This window comes from Motacilla alba, chromosome 20, assembly GCF_015832195.1.
Source record: "Motacilla alba alba isolate MOTALB_02 chromosome 20, Motacilla_alba_V1.0_pri, whole genome shotgun sequence".
Lineage (NCBI taxonomy): Eukaryota > Metazoa > Chordata > Aves > Passeriformes > Motacillidae > Motacilla > Motacilla alba.
Window position 1 is genome coordinate 14,280,385 of NC_052035.1, and position 16,961 is coordinate 14,297,345.

General features: G+C 49.8%; 1 protein-coding gene across 6 annotated transcripts in view; it reads left to right on the forward strand.

The window, feature by feature from the left end:
• The window catches only part of NFATC2 (nuclear factor of activated T cells 2), an 82,999-nt gene that overhangs the window by 24,421 nt on the left and 41,617 nt on the right, over nucleotides 1–16,961 (forward strand). For all 6 annotated transcript variants that reach the window (XM_038158764.1, XM_038158766.1, XM_038158760.1 and 3 more), the window contains exons 4-6: nucleotides 2,952–3,154; nucleotides 4,951–5,123; nucleotides 14,305–14,445. In XM_038158764.1, coding sequence (XP_038014692.1) covers nucleotides 2,952–3,154; nucleotides 4,951–5,123; nucleotides 14,305–14,445 — 517 coding nt within the window. The remainder of the gene's footprint in view (nucleotides 1–2,951; nucleotides 3,155–4,950; nucleotides 5,124–14,304; nucleotides 14,446–16,961) is intronic.

Here is a 16,961-nt window from a genome sequence, read left to right on the forward strand (position 1 = left end):
TTGGGGGAGTTTTATTGTGAATAGGTCACCTTATAATACACAAAAAATATTTCCTCCCAGAGTTCTGTGTTCATAAATCTTTCTTGATCCTCGCTCTCTTGAAACTGAAATCCAGATGATTTTGTTTTCTTCATGGAAAGAAGAGTGAGAAAGAGTGAAGGCACACCTTGGTGTGGGGCTGGTGCTCCCCTGGAAGGCCTTGGAGGGAGCAGCTCTGATGAGCAGAGCAACTCTGAAGCACAGATTTTAGAGAAGCTTGGTTCTTGCTAAGGGAGGAAAAAATGAATTTCAAAGTCAGTATTTTAAAAAGCATTTTAAATCTTCACTTCTCAAAGTTTGTTTGAGGGTCAAATTTATTCCTCCTTTGTTTCTCCAAAGAAAAGATTGGCTCTTTGGTTAAATATGAAAGCAGCTGCCTGGTGTAGTGGAGGTGAGTGTTTATTGACAGTGACAACCCTCAGCAGTTCAGTTTTAAGAAGAGACATATCTCTGAAGATAGCTTTGATGGGTTCTTTCATTCTAGCTCACAGAATTTTCTCTGCACAAAAGCAGCACAGACACTGTCCCTGACACACTGCTCCCTGCTGCTGCTAAACAGAGAGCTGGTGTGACACGAGCAGAGCTGTGCTAAACTGGTGGTGAAGATGAGTGTGAAACTGATTTTCAAGTTGCTGGAGTGTTTCTGTGAGCTGTTCAGCTCCTTTTTTTTATTCTTAAGTCATCGTGCTGTGTTCGTAGCACGGGAAAGGTAGATGGGAATGGTTGTGGTAAATGATCACCTATATTAGCCCTGAAAATGCAGTCAATGGGCTCAAGGATAAACCCATTTAAATGGGTTTACATTTTTTTTACATATATTTTTTCACAAATACATCTTTTACATATATTTTTTCTCTTTGTATTTGCATTTTATAATGCTATTCTGATTCTACAATTACGTCATCCCACAGCATTGCCATAATACCATAAATTACAGAAAAAAAAGTCATTTTCTTCCACTGACCAAACAACTGATTTAAAATCTGGTTCTGTGGAGGATCAGGAGGCCTTTTACTGCGTGTTTTATGCCCCTGGGCCAGCAGATAATACAGGCACTGCCATATGAACAGGGAATCAATTGCTCTCTTCTTTAAGGCTGTATGCATTTCTACAACACACACCCACAGACATGCACATTACTGGGCAACCATGAGCAGTTTTGTCTTGGGAACTCATTCTGTACATGAGCAAACCCCACTTAAAATTACTTTTAAAGGTGGCCAGTATTAAACCCTGTGTATGCAGCCAGTTCTGTTACAGCTGCTACTGACTGTGCTCACTGGGGGCAGATTTTCTTTTGTAATTTATTATCTGTTTTCCTCCATTTCAGTCTCCCACCCATAACTCTGGGATTTTGTTCTGCCAGGACAGGGGGGAGAGCAAAAGCTGCTCCGCTGTCACTGTAATAACCCCTCCTGTCCAAAGGATGCTCTCCGTGTTGTAGCTGGCTCCACCAAGAATTACTCTGTCAGGCATGACAATGAACACACTCAGTGCTTAAATAAAAACTGCTCTTCCCCTCACCCCTTGTGAAGACAGGGTGGCTTTTGGTGATACAAGGCCAGGAAATGCTGGATTTTGAAAGCCCCGTGCTTAGGGTGAGTTTAGTGGCTCCCAGTGGGTCTGGGCTGTGGATCAGCAGGGGCTGACTCCTCCATCAGTGCCTGTTCCCAGCAGGTCTGTCATTTTGGCCTCTGTTGCCTTTCGTGTCCCATCTGCTTTATCCATTGCTAAATGTCCCCGTGGCTGCTGCTGTATTTCTCACATTCCTGGCCATGCTGTGTCTCCAGTGCCAGCCCTGGTGCTCCGAGCCCAGCTCCCTGCTCCTCCCCTGGCTCCCCGAGCCTGCTGAAGGTTTGCACAGAGCCTCCTGCCCCATTCCCCTCCTCCCCATCTCCAGAACCCTGGTGCCAGAGGTCTGGGATAGTCTGGGCTGTGCCTGGGCTGGGCTCTGCAGTTTGCTCTTGCTCAAGCCCTTCCCAGGGCCCGGTGCCTTCAATGGGGCTATTGATGGAGCTGTTCATGCCAGGGGAGGCTGCTCACTCAGGCCCTGCAGGGGGGTCTCTGGGGCTCAGCCCCTGCCTTTGCTGCCTCCAGAACGTGTGCTGGATGAGGAGTGATGGCTCTGGAGAGTGAGTGTCACTTACATCTGCCACGTTGGAGGAAGGCTGCCAGCACTGCATTCATGCTGCATGTGGTCCCCTTCCAGGGGGGAATTAATCCTTCTGTGCAAGGATACCTCCTGCTGACTGGTGAAAAGAAAAAAAAAAGGGAAAAAACCCTGGTTTGGCCATGAATACCATTAGCTTAATCTTCCTTTTCTCTGATCTTCCAGTACTATTTGCTTTGTATGGCTTCATCAAGGTTTTGTATGTGGACAGAGTAATTGAAAACAAATTTAGCATGTCTCAGACCATAAAGTTCCCTTTCAGCTCGATCCCTGGCTATGTGGTAGATAAATGTCTGGTTCTCATTTCTGGTTATGTGAGAAATTTAGAATGGTTTGATTTGTAATTTTGAATGTTAATCAAGAAGGAGAAATTTCCTTGTCCCTTGCTCTATGGAGGCATTCTGGTTTCTTTGCAGTAAATGGTGCTTATAAAAAAACCAAAAAACCAGAAGAATATGTGTCCTTGAGGCCTAGAAACCCCAGGCTCCAAGGTCAACTAAGACATCCTTGTGCTGTTCAGTCCCAGACCCAAAATGCCATCTCTGCCTGTACAGGTGGTGTTTCAGTATAGTGCAAGAGGAATGGCTGAAGGTGAGCAAACAGCTGGGGGAAGGATGAGCTCCCAAGAGCAGTGCATCAGTGCCAGATACCTACGTTTATCTATACATGTCTGCAAATCTCCTTGCTTTCTGGAGGCTTTGCAGGCCCAGTGTGTGACAGCGGGTTTTCCATGTCTTGCCAGCTGCACGGGTACATGGAGAACAAGCCCCTGGGGCTGCAGATCTTCATTGGCACGGCGGATGAGCGCATCCTGAAGCCCCACGCCTTCTACCAGGTGCATCGCATCACGGGCAAAACCGTCACCACCACCAGCTACGAGAAGATCATTGGCAACACCAAAGTGCTAGAGATCCCCCTGGAACCCAAAAACAACATGAAAGCAACGTAAGTAGATTTCTTTTTGTTAGCGAAGTTGAGGGGGTTTGAGTTGCCACTGAAGTTCTTTCTCTTTGGAAAGGGGTCACTTAAAAGAATGATGATGCTCTGGAGGGACTCTCCAGCAGGTTGGGGTGGTTTATGAGGGCAAGACCCTTTTACAAAGCCAGCTAAAAGCACCTGGGTTAATGCTGCTGGGAGAGTCCCCATCCAGCAGGTGACCATGCAGGCACTTCTGCTCTGTATTCCAGTTTCTGCAGTGTAATCACAGAGTGGGTTGGGTTGGAAGGGCTCTTAAAGCTCATCCAGTGCCACCTCCCACTATCCCAGGCTGCTCCAAGCCCTGTCCAACCTGGCCTTGGATGCTTCCAGGGATGGGGCATCCAGTGTCTCACTAATACACCTTCACAGTCAGCATGGGTTCGTAGTGCACTCAGGAAAAGAAGACTCAGATCTCAAGTCCCTGTGCTGCAGGGACACAGCGAGGAGCAGGGTGGGATGCATTTTACAACATTTAATGGAATACAAAACATCTCTTCTGAACTCAGTCAAGTGCTCTGGCCGTGAGATCTCCTCTTGCAGTAGGTTAACAGAAAAGCAAGTACAGGCACATCTTGTCTGTATTACTACTTCCAGTTTTATGGAGGCAGAGGGATGAAGTGGGCACCAGTCTGAAAACTTCAGGCTTGAATGTGTGCCAGGCATGAGAGTGATTGCTCTGCAGAGGGAAGAGCTGTATCTCCATCCTTCAGAGGAGCCTGACAAAATTGGCAGAACAGTTATGTTTTTAAGCCCCCCTGCTTCATTGCAAAATCCACATTCTTTCTTCATATTTTTTTTAGAAAATGTACCTCATTCCTAACAAGGAACCCTGGAATAATAAACCCCTGCACATATGCAAAGGCAAGGAACAGTGTGGGTGGAGGGAGCAGCTTGGGGCTTACACCTCCCCAAACGTGATTTTAATTCATATCAAGAGAAGAGAAATGATGTGTTTTTAGAACTGATATCAAAATGGGCTGGCAGTGCCTGTTCAATAGCAGTGCTCACTGCCTGCTCTGAGAACCATTGCTGAGCTTGACAAATAATTGTCACATTTTCCTAACACAGGCCTGTTTGTAAGGTTGGACTCTGGAGAAGCTAATCTGCACTTACACCAGATATTAAGTTGCAGTGCTGATTTAAGCAATCCTAATCCTTTCATTGCTGCTCAGCCCCATCCTGCTCCCTGCACCCTCCCTTTGTGTAAGGACACACAGAATGAATATCTGCTCTTGCCTTGCCTGGGAGCAATGTCCCCAGGCTTTGGAGGATGACACGGTGACCTGGGCCAGGCTGCAGAGCCCAGCTGTAGCACTCAGGAGGAGACAGCAGTCTGGTCCCTGCTTTGGAGCTGAATTCCACGTGCCTGGCTGGTGCAGGCTGTGGGGATTCTGTAACCAGCTGCTGTGATTCCCCACGGGGCTCAGCTGCCCTGCCCAGGTGTGGGAAGGGAAGGGAAGGGCTGCTGGGCTCCTGGGAGAGCTGCTGATGGAGGCTCCTGCCCTGGGGAGGCCTCTGCCTTCTGCTCTCCTGTGCTTAGCACTGGGAAACAAGATTTGGGGTTTTAATGCTTGGAGAGCAGCTTCTGCTGTGGCCAGAGAGCGGGGACAGGTCCAGCAGCACCCCTCGCGTGCCGCTCGTTTGGGGTCTGTTCCCCGGGAATGTCTGGGTCCCAGGCAGAGCAGGTCCTCGGAGCTGCTCTGAGCCCAGAGGAGGAAGCAGGTCCCGGGCAGAGCTGAGAGCTGGGGCCGTGTGTGTTGCAGCATCGACTGCGCGGGGATCCTGAAGCTGCGCAACGCGGACATCGAGCTGCGCAAGGGCGAGACCGACATCGGCCGCAAGAACACGCGGGTGCGCCTGGTGTTCCGCGTGCACATCCCCGAGCCCAGCGGCAGGATCGTGTCCCTGCAGGCCGCCTCCAACCCCATCGAGTGCTGTGAGTATCCCTGCACTGCTCCTTCTGCCTCCGGGCTGGCAAGCCCCGCTGTGCTCTGCCCTCTGTGCCAGCCGTGCGGCGGCTGCGGCTCTTCCCTCCGGGCGCTCCCTGTCCTCACAGGGGTTTGGGGGGCAGGTGGCTCTTCAAGGTGCCTGGGGCTTGTGAGGGCAGCAAGCTCTGTGCCACAAGTCTGGGGGCTTCTGCAGAGCTCATTTTTTAGTGCATTGCTGCTGGGTCCTGCTGGCTCTCCTAGGAGCAGCGTGGGGTGTGTGTAGGGACACACCTGCGCTGTCCCTGTTGGTGAAGTGTGCAAGCTGTCTGCTTGCCTGGCTTTATTTCCAGTGGAGGCACAGTCAGAACTTGTCCTGCACAAATGGCAGGTGGCTGGAGGTTTGAATTCAGACTGGGCCGGCTCCGAGCACTGTGGCCAGTCCTGTGCCAAAGGAGTGACCAGAGTCCTCTGGCCTGAGCTGTGGCAGGAGCCCAGCTGAAACGGAGGCACAGCTCTGATTCTGAGGCTCAGGTGCATTCTGGTCATTGTTTTTTTCTAGCTGTCAGTGCCAAGGCGTGCACAGCTCAGGAGGCTGAAGCAGGGAAAGCACAGGTGGTTCTGGTATTCCCCTGAGGGACAGAAGAAAACTGGCAGTTTTGATTTCTGAAGTGCAAATCCCATAAATGTGTGAGCTCAGAACCTGCACCTCCCACTCATCATAACTGACTGGATCCTGAGAAAGAGAGGCCTCTGATGAGGCCCCCCGTGTCACAGTCATTTCTGGAAGAGTTCTGCCCACTTTGCTGGTTCCTGTGCATCCTGTGATGCTTTTTGTTGTTAAATGGTGCCTTTTTGGTGGTTTGGGGATTTCACAAATATATAATGAACAATTTTCCTCTGCCTTTGCTGAATGACTCACCCCTTTAGCAGAGCCTGTCTTGCCATAAGTCATGTGAAGAAAGCCATTGAGTCTCTCAAGTGTGAGCTGTATTTATTGAGATGCAGACTTTACTTCAATACAGCTGCTTAGAATGAGAGGAGCCAGTTCTGGGTGGGAAATCAAACTGGCTGGTGAATTATTGATGGCAGCTTCTTAAAAAGCAGTACAAATGAATAACCCAGGCAAGGCTGGGAGAGGATGATGGCTCTGGATGGCCTCTTGGCAGTGTTTCTGAGAAGGTACCAACTGCCAGAGCGTTTTAACAGCTGAGTGAAGTCTCTGGGCACTGTGATGGGGAAGGGACAGCACTGGGAGTAGCCACCACCTCTGTCCATAGGAAATTGTCCCGTTCCTCCCTGGGAGCAGATGGCTGAAACAATAGTGGCCTCCACCCCAAACGTGTCCCTGCTGAAACAAAGGTCCATTTGCTAAAGGAAGCGCTCAGTGAGGAGCTCCTGGGGTGGGGAAGCTCCAGGTGTAACTCCTACACACTGCGGGCAGGAAAACAGCGCCAGGGCAGGGGAGGCTGGCCCTGGATCCCGCAGGGAGCCCCACAGATCACCCCCCACCTACTCAAATTCTCCTCAGGAAGAGCAAGCATGAGTAAGCCAGGCATTCCTAGGGCCCTTCCACAATGGCACGTTGTATTTGTGCCCATCACTGCATTTCAAGCAGAAATCCAGGCATGGTTTGCAGAATAAATCACATTTTTCTGAGCTGTATGCACACACCTAATTTGCCTGTGCAGTGACTGCTGCGGCAGAGCCTTGGTTAAGATGCAGAAGCATTTATTCTGAGATGTCTTTGCATTGATGAGTCTTAGGGGTATTAAAAAGCCAAGGGTGGAGATACCAGTATAAGTGGCTTATTGTTAGTGGGGTTTTTTTATAATTAAAGTATTAAAATATTGGCTGCATAGAAGACAGCAAAGCTCCTACAAGGAAAAAAAAAGTATTTGATCCCCAAGGAAATAAAATTAGAAAGTTTTATTTTTGGAATAGTGGATATACAGGCAGTTTGGGGAGCTATGTTAAGGACTTGTCTGCTATTCTGAACTCAAGGAAGCAGGGAATGAAGTGATCTGGAGTACTAAGCCTCTGCCATTTAGTGTGTATGTTGCATATTTAGGCCTGGTTTTGCATGTCAGTAGCACTTCCTATCTCAGCCTGGTTCTGGGAAGATAGTTAAAAACATCAGGGGCTCAGCCAGCGTTAGCAAGGCAGCCTAGATCTCAGTAGAGGTGGCAACCTCAGCTCATCCCAGCCAATCTGCACACCTTGCAGAGCTCACGGGCAGTCCAGGTGAGCTCGGGTGCCCTGCCAAGAAGGGGCCCTGGGGCTGGGGGATGTTTTCTTCTTGTCCCACCTTCTGTGCTGCTGGAATTCACTTTTTTCCCCTTTATTTTCTGGTTTGTTTGGGTGTTTTTTGACCTGGCCACCTGAGAACCCTAATGCCCAGGGGCTCTCCTCGGGATCCCTCCTGTCTGGTAGCAGAAATGCTGTCCCTCTGGGGAAGCCTTGGTGAGCAGCAGCTCCGGGATCACGGCCCGTTTCCCTTCCCAGGGCTCCCCCCAGCACCGTTGCTACCAACAGAGTATCCGAGTGCTCTCCTCCCCAGAAGCTGATCCCGAGGAATTCCCACCAGTGTCAGCAGATCATTAGCTGCAGTGAAGCAAGAACTGTGAAACAGCTGCTTTTCAGAGGGCTGTTTGATTCCACCTCATCTGTGTCACATTCAGCACTTGACAGATTTTCGGAGGGGATTTCACAGGTTCAGAGCATCATCCGGAGCGGGTTCCTCCCCAGGCAGCTGCGTGGGAGGACGAGGGGCTGATGTGTTGTGAGATGATCAGTTGTGCCTTAGAATGGACCTCAGACCCAGCCAAGCCCGCACCATTCAGCAGCTTTTTTTCTGCTGTTGATTCATCCAGAAGCCACTGGAGAGGCAGAGGCATTTGAAATCCCTCTGAGAATTGCAGCAGCAGGCCGTGGCTCAGGCAGGTGTGGGAAACCACGCTGTAGGTGTGTGCTGGAAAGGTGAGAGATCCCTTCTCCTCGTGCTGGGGCAGGCTGAGCAGGGAAGTGCCAGCCCCACGGGGGACGTGGGGGATCCTGAGCCCGTGTCCTGCTTGGCCTGGCTCCTGCCCCCTCCCTGTTCAGGGCTGGCCGTGTCCCCACGTCCATCTCTGCTGGGACAGCTCGCTGCTGCAGGCTGGAACCAGCTGCTGCTGGGTGAGCTCTTGCTGGGCCAGCGGGGCTGTGACAGAGCTGTTGGTGACATTGCAGGTGAGGGTGGCTGAGTTCACCCGTCCCTTAAACACAGCCACGTGGAAAATCACCCCTGGAGAGGTTTGACACTTGCAGGCTGTTTTTTGAGCCACGAGGATGATTTCTGTAACATCAGCTCTGTTCCTCTGCCTTTCACCAAGAGCTGGAGCTCGTTGCTTGGGGAGTGGGTGGGCTCTGGTGTTACAGAAATCATTATCCCTGGGCTGCCTCTCCAAGGCAGATTTGTCCTGACCTCTGGGAGTCAGGCTGGGTGCCCCAATTCTGTTTGCACTCCTGGACTGAAGCGTGCTGGAGCAGAGAAGGAGCAGGGTGGAATCCAGGGTAGTAGGGCAGCTTGCTGTGCTCCACGCTGTCAGCAACCAAAAACTGCTTGATGCAGATGGCTGAGTGTGAGGCTCAGGAGTGTCCTCCTCTGGGCCCCTGTTTTTATTCCAGTGAATCCTGTTAAACCTTCCCAAAGTCTGTCACAGTTCTTGCTTTGCAGAGTCCATGTTTGCTCACTCTGAGCTGTGCTCATGAATCCCTTAAAATGCAAACTTAAATTGCACTTGGCACGAGAGAAGGAGACTAAAATCTTGTTCTTATAATAGATGTTCCGAGGTGGTAAAAAAGCAAAACAAACAAAACTCATTGCTAAAGAACCGTGTGTCCATCTAGAGGAATGTAAATAGTTTCTATTATTGACCGTATTTTGTTCCGTTAAATTGGGTCAAATTTCTTATTTCCCTTTAATCAATTTCCCTGGAAGTTTCCTTTATTTTTCTCTCCTTCTAGTAGATTTTCCCATAATATTAGACAATCTGAGCCTATGATTTGTGACACATTAATAACTACAGAGGAAAGAGCTAGTCATGTAAAAGAATGTTGTCTTGGCAAGGCAGCGAGTGCTTTTCCTCAGCTGGGAGTTGTGCTGCCTGGAACACAGCAGCAGGCAAGAAGGAGCCCTGCTTTATTCAGATAGAAAAGCAGAAACAAATGCTCTCTTTGCACTTGGGAGATACCTATTTGCGAGTTTAACCATAACCATGATTATTATGGGAGTCTCATGGTTTCCAGTCGAATTAAATGAATTTTTCCCCCTTTCATTTCAACTTCAAGACTGTCACGCAGTTGGCTGCAAGTGAGCTGACAGAAAACCTGGTGCTTTCTCTAAAGAACATCTTCTCTCTCTTCAAGCACAGAATGTAAGAGCTAATTCTGACAACATTTGCCACTCTGAACGTGCAGCCAAAATATTTCAGTCTTTAAAGCTGGAGTCAGAGCGAAGGGGATGCCTGCCCCTCCTGCAGGCTGCCAGCCTTGCTCTGGGGTCAGCTCCTGCTCACTTCTTGTCTTTGGAGCTGCTGTGGTGAAAGCAAAGAGCCCAGCCCACAGAGCATGGGCTGCTGAGCAGAGCCCTGCACAGGGGATTGAAGGGAAATGCTGTGCATACCCACAGAGATGAGTGACAGAGGAGGGAGCCCAGGCCATGGCTTTCCTGTCATTCATCACACACTGGCTTGCTGGGCTGGCTGCAGTTCATAGAGAGTGTCACACTTATCTGACACTGCTGCCATGGGTGCTTGTCACTCCTTTGCGAGGACATCGTAAATTATCTGCAGAGGAGGAGGTGGAGAAAAGCTCTCTATTTTTGGTGCTTTTTGCTTGGATGGCTCTGCACAAACTGCTGATTAAGTCTTGCTGGCAGCAAATTAGAAACTGTTGTCAGTCACACTGTGTTCTTCTTTTCCGAGTGTTGAGACCACATTCTCAAGGTTTCCCCACGAGGGCTGGAAATTAGCTTTATTTACTTGGTTTCTACATCTTCCACTGCTCCATACTCCTACCAGGAGGGAAATTATCCTGTCCCTCTGATCAGAAATCTGCTTCTCTCTAGGGTGCCTTGCTGATACCTCCCTGGCTGCTGGAGATGTCTCCTGCCCTTGGTCCTCCCGTGGCTGCCCAGCCTTTGTCCTTGCTCCCACTGCAGAGCTCAGGATGCTTCAGGGAGTCAGGGAGGGGATCAAAGGCTCTCAAACATGAATGAGTTGGATGAGTGTTGAGCACAGCAGCTCTGCTCCTATCAATCCTACCACAGGCAGCTCGTGGTAACTAAACCCAGTGTGACAGCAGGAATGAAATATTTTCTTTGGCTCATTGAGGTTTGCACCGAGGTGGAAGAATTAATCCCATAACAAATTACACCTCTGCTATTGCTTCCAGGGGCCAGGGTTTCTTTAGCAGCAGACATCCCGCTCTAGCTGCTCTTCTCAAACCCAACGGGAATCAGTGGCTGGATCAAGAGCCTTTGGAGGTTTGGAAAGACATGTCAGGGGTGGTGAGTCCCAGCTCGAAGGCTTCCAGCAAGCTGGGGTGAGCTGGGGCACTCTGGGCAGGGTAAGGACAGAGGTGTCCAGAGAGGATCTGAATAATTGTTCTGGTGAGGCCACTGCACTGGGGTGCCAGTTGTGACCCCACCCCTCTTAAACAGCCACATTTTTGGTTTGTTGGCTTGTGAGTTAATCGCAGGGAGCAGTGGCTTTGTCCTCACTGAGCTGCACACCAGTCCTGCTCCTCCTGATCAGGTGTCACAAGGATCCAGTCTCTGCTGTCTCATTGTCAGCAGTGGGGACAACAGAGAACCTGAGATCTGGAGTCAGTGGTGCAGGAGTGGGAGGGTGTGGAGGGGCTTCACTCTAGCAGGAGGTCATCACAGAATTATAGATTTATAGAATTAGAGAATGTCTTGGCTTGGAGGGGACCTTAAAGCTCCTCCAGTCCCACCCCCTGCCACGGGCAGGGACACCTTCCACCAGACCAGGCTGCTCCAGCTGGCATTGTCCCTTGCCACCTCCCAGCAGCAATGGGTGACACCCTCGTGGGGGAGATTTGGAGCTGCAACAGACTTCTCCAGGTCATCACTTTTCTCAAAGTACCCCTTTTCCCCTGAAAGCCAGATCTCCTCTCTGCTGCAGGAGGAGAGGGATGGATACTGTGGGCAGGTGGGGAAGCAAGACCCACCTTTGCCTGCCTTGGCACAGTCCCCCTGGTCAGTTGTGCAGCCCCTGTGAGGTGTCCAGCCTGAACTGAGCCCACCCTCAGCTTCTCTGCAGCTGCTGGCACAGGGCTGCAGGGCTGCAGGGGAGCCTGGCTGGGCTGTGGGCAGCAGGGGCTGCTCCCTGCAGCCTGAGCTCCCTGGAGGTGCTGCAGGGCTCTCAGACAGTGGCTCCCTTTCTGTCTTGTGTCACTGCGTGCATTGTATTTCTTGGCACCACGAATCCATGACATCTTGATTTGCAAACAGTCAAATAAAATAGAAAAATAATGTCCCCTGTTAATAGGTTGACACACTGCTTCAGGCCAAGTGTGAGTATTTCTATAGCATTTGCTTTGCTGCCTTATGTCAGTAACTGTTGCTATTGAAAGTAAACACCCCAACTGGTTAAATCAACAGTGTTTTGTTTATTCAAAGCTCATAAACTCCAGTAGCTGTAGGTCACTTTATGAAGTGCCAACCCCTAGGGGAAGAGAAGGAATAGTGTGAAATTATTGCATGCAGTGCACCCATCATGAGCCTTAGAGGAAGGGGATTTATTAGCAATTAATATTTCTTGCAGAGGGAAAAAAATAATCCTATTGAGGCAGCTCCACACTGAACCTTGAAGCTCTGTACTGGTGGAAATGGGGAAGGGGGTGAAGCCTTCTTACACACTTGGGTGAAAAAAAAGAGACCTTGGAAAATGAAAAGTGGCTGGGGTTTTTATTATTAGAAAAGGACTTGAGACCACCCAAAGGGAGGAGAAGAATTCAGGTAAAACAGGGCAGGGTAACCCTTCAGTGTGGTGTCTGCACTGGGCAGCTCAGCTGGAGCTGCTCCAGGTGGGATTGTTGTGCAGAGTCTGAGGCACAGGAGCTTTGCACACCTCCACTCAGGGCAAGCACAGCTCTGGAGATGCCCCAAGCCATGCCAGCTGCAGCAGCTCCCAGTGTAACTGAGAGGAGTCAGTGTCACTTCCAGGCTAAAATCTGTCCTTCCTCATGCTGAGAATGCCTTGGAAACCACTGATCTGTGGGATGGCAGGTACCAAGCTGTATTAACACAACAAAGCTGCAAAGAGATGTAGGTTAATCTGGAATTTTGATGACTTTTAGGGTGTTTTGGAAGCGAAATTTGGTGATTGAATAGGAATAAAGAGTGTCCAGGGCAATGCTTAAATACTTAAATGTTTTCTCTTGACTGTTGTAGACATGCTTTTTAATGATTGCTATTTACTCTTAAGCCTTTGGGGTTACAGATCTGCCTTTGTGATAAATCCAATTAGGAACTCAGCAAAAATGTTAGTATTTTGGGAAATAAATTAATCCTACAGCCATGTGAAAGAAATTATCAGTGTCTTTGAAAGTAATCTGAATATATATTTTTAACTGGCAGTATATTAGCCCAGATGTTATATACTTGAAAAGAACAATGAGTCCTAAAGTAGTTTTAAATAGATTTCAAAAATGCCTCTCAAACGGCATAAGAAAGTTACAACTATTGAATTACCTCTATTCTTTAATAAGAGCAAAATCTCTGTTTTGTGACTGAAGGGTTCAGCAGGGCTAGAAAAGTCGCTGTGAAAGGTTTAATGCTTGAGTTCTCTCACCAAATACTCCAACATTTTCTCCAGGTGACGAGAGAATTTTGTCTTTGCAGGGTTGCAGAGCGGTGCCGGGTCAGGTCACAGCCTGCCTGGGCGTGAGTCAGGGCCAGCACTGCACATCCAGGATCACATTTCCTCATTTCTGGCTCGGCAGCCAGCGGTGCTCAGTGCAGACACAAGTGCTCAGGGTCTCTGTCAGGGAGAGCTGAAATCCAGCCAAGGCAGCTGGGAAAGAGATGAGCAGGATCCTCTGGAGGCCTTTGCAGTTGGGGTGGATGAATCTGGAGGAGTTGGAGTGCAGGTCGTGAACTCGCAGTTCACCAGCCCCAAGCTGCTGCCCACCTGGGCTGCTCACAGGGAAGCTCCTGATATTTTCCAGCTGTCTGTGTTGTAGGGAACAGCTCTCACATCTTCACTTCCTTCGGCTCCTGCCTCTCGAGAGCAGACAGTTGGGATGGCTCTGCAGGGACGGTCACCAGGGCTCTCCAAAGCTTTTCTGACCATGCAGTGGCTGTTTCAATGGCATCAGAGGAGAGTAGGTGGGGAGATGGTGCTCTCCTGGTTTTCTGGCTGGGGAAAGAGAGAATAACTTGCTAAAGTCACGCTCCAAATTCGTGGCCAAGAACAGTAAAGACCATAGAAAGCCTTGCTGACGTCCGTGTCCATCTGGATCCCACCCTACCTCTCCTTCCCTCGCCTTTCATAACCAGACTCAGTCTGTGACACGGGGACCTGCTCCTCAGATGTTCAGGCTTCTGCAGAACATGCTTGGAGAAACCCTGGGCCACAGCAGTCCTGGTGTGACCCCTCCTGATCACAACTGGGGCTTCGTGGCTGCCCCACCAGGTGCCCACACGTGGAGATGGAGATGGAGCTGTTGTTGGCAACCCCTGTGGGAGGCAGTGGGATTTTGGAGAAGAGGTTCATTTTTTTTTTTCCCCTCTGAAGGAATTCAGTGTTATTCAGTGGAATCCTCTGTGCAGGTGGAATTTTTGGGCTCTAGGGCTGTAGTGTGCCTGCACTTGAAAATTTGGCTGTTGACTTGGAAACAGGCATGGGCAAGTTTCAGCTCATTCATCCAAGCTGTCCTTTCTCAAGGACAAGGAGCAGGGCCAGCACAGCTGAACCACTGCAGCCAACTCCTGAATGTTTCCAAATAAAATGCCTTGAGTAAGTTTATTTTTCCCTCTCAGGCCTAAATTTAGCACCCTGGAGAAGCTGCTTTGGCAGTCAGGGGATGGTAAGGATGACAAGATCAATCTGTGGATAGTTCTGGGAAGATTTGGAAAGTCCTGGTAAAACAGAGCTGGTTTCATTCATGTTTGCAATTTGTCCACAGCCCAAAGGTCTGCTCATGAGCTTCCAATGGTTGAAAGACAAGACATTGACAGCTGCCTGGTTTATGGAGGACAGCAGATGATCCTCACTGGACAGAACTTCACAGCAGAGTCCAAGGTGGTGTTCACAGAAAAAACATCAGGTAAGGCAGGTTTTTCCTAACTTTCCCTAACGGGATAAGGCAAATCTGTAGAGCCAAATCTCATCGTAAGATTTGTGCTCATGGTACTCAAGTGAGTAGTCCCATTCAAGTTCATGTAAGTAAAACCATGTGAGTAAAGTTAGACTTTGTGTTGTTGCTTTACAAGAATCCAGGCACTGGGAATCAGCAGGGACAGGATTTGTTGGCAAAGAAAGGAGATGAGCACTACGTGTTCCTCTGTGCTTGTTTAATCTCATTTCTCATGAATGCTACCATAGAAATCATCATTGAAATGAACATTTTTATTGATATGAACTACAGGCAGAGATTGTGTTTTCTTCCCTTTAGAAATCTGTGGAGGAAAAACAAACATAACGTGTCTTTTTATATAAAATTATTTTTACACACATAATGAGATACAAGAACCCCTCCCTTCTCCTTCCATATTTTGGGTTGTAAACTTTGTGCTCCCTTCGTGCTATTAAGAAAACCTGGGGTTTGGAAGTTGTCTGTCAGTGAACTGAGGTAGAGGTATCTTAAGTTATACATCCAGTGACTTGCAAGGAGTTTAAGAGATTGCATTGCCCAAGTGAGCAGCATGTGCATGATCTAGGGGGTATTGCCATTGGGGAAAAGTGAGAATTGAGCCAAAAATCAATGTACATTCATGAACATACATGGACACCAGCTGGTGACATGGGGGGGAAAAAATATCCTGTGGGTCCCAGCTCCTTCCCACACCAGCAGCAAGCCAGGCTGTTTTTGCAGGTTTGAAAGGCTCTGAAGAGCTGTGGAGGTTCAGATGAGCCTGTGCAGTCAGAGGATTTCTTTTGGCACGCTCTGTTTCCTTTCAGCCCATGGATTAATTCCTTCCCACTGTGCTGCCACTGTTCCACCATGTCAGCGCCTCGGGAAGGTGCTTGGGAACATCTTGGCAGCCTGCAGTGCTACCTGTCCCAAGAATGCTCTGCAGTGGATACAGGAGATGATCCACTCAAAGGAGGCAGCTCTTGATGCCATTTCGAGGAAACATCCCAAACGCCCTGCCCCTGTTTCCATAGGAGAGCAGAGAAGGCTCTGGCTGGAAGAGATGTTAGAAAGTAAAAAGAACAACAATATTTTCCACACTAAATCTAAAGCTTTTCTTCGCTGCTGGGGAAACTGCAGGGTTTTTTCCTCTTTTTTAACCTCCTGGTAGGGGAGAGACAGCACTTTTCCCAGCAGCAGTGCCCAGTCTGGAGCAGGGATTTGCTTGCTGGTGTTCCATATCCTGCCTCCCCCCAGCCCTCGGCCTCTGCAGGCAGTCTCAGTCTGCTGGACTGAGAATAAATGACTGGCAGTAGGGGATTTGGAGGGTGGGAGGTCCAGAGTCAAATCCTCAGGCTGAATCAGAAGTCTGTGTGGTTTGCAGTGGGTTATCTGTGGGACTCTGTGCCCTCTGTGCCGAGTGCTTCTCTGCGTGTTCCATAATGCAGCAGCACCTCTGGCAGAGATGCCCTGAAGTGCTTTTAAAGGAAGATTGCTTGGTTTAATAGGTGTATCCGGAGGTGAGGAAGGTTAAGAAGCTGAGCTGGACGTGCAGCTCATGCATGGGCTGAGTGCAGCAAACAGAATTGCTTTGTGCCTGGCTTGTCAGAGGTTGATGAGTGTCCCAGCTCCCCTGAAAATCAGGATCTTGTGCACCTGAGGCATTCAGCCTCCCTCATTGTGCACTGTAGACAATTCTAGATACCTCTAGGTTGTCTGTTGGTAGTTGCCATTGCCTTGGGCTGCAGGAGAGAGCAGTGAGCCCAGCTGTGCAGCCCCGGTGTCGCTGGAGCAGTGCCTGGGTGGAGGGAGGAGCAGCTCACCCACCCACGGCTCCCCTGCCCTGCACAGCCCGTGCAGAAAGTGCTGATGAGCTGCTCAGGGGCAGGGTAAGCCACAGCCACCGTGCTGGGGGTGGGTGGCAGCACGGCTCTGCTGACCCCAGCTGCAGCAGGCTGTGTCTCTTCCAGAGCACGTCGCTGCCGCGGAGCCTGTGAGACAATCACACCTTTGTCAGGGCAGGAAGATGCAGCAAGCTCGCAGGGGAAGCTTGGTTTGCTTAGAGTTTCATTTTAACAGCTCACAAGCTTTGTCTGTGCTAGCAAGTGGTGCTGGATTTCCCACTTTTGCCACCAGTTTTAGCTGTGCTGGTAACAAGGGTGAGAGCAGCGGTGTAGGCAGCCATCCCACAGCTCTGGCACACCAGGCTCCACAGAGCTCCTTGGCTTGGGTGTCCAGTGGTTAGGGTGAGAGTGGCAAGGCTCTTTTTTCCCTAAAAATATCTTTCTTCGAGTATTTTTGGTAGCCAGATTTTCTGCTGTTCGTCGTTGCACAGACCCCAAAGCCCAGGTGCCCTTGGGTCTGGGATCTGGGTGAAGCCGTGCTGGGAGGGCCTCACTCACGTGCTTTACAGGGCTGAGGGGGCTGCTCTTGGGGTCACAATTGGAAATTAGGTTTCATCCCTCAGGGGAACACTCAGAACCTCTTTC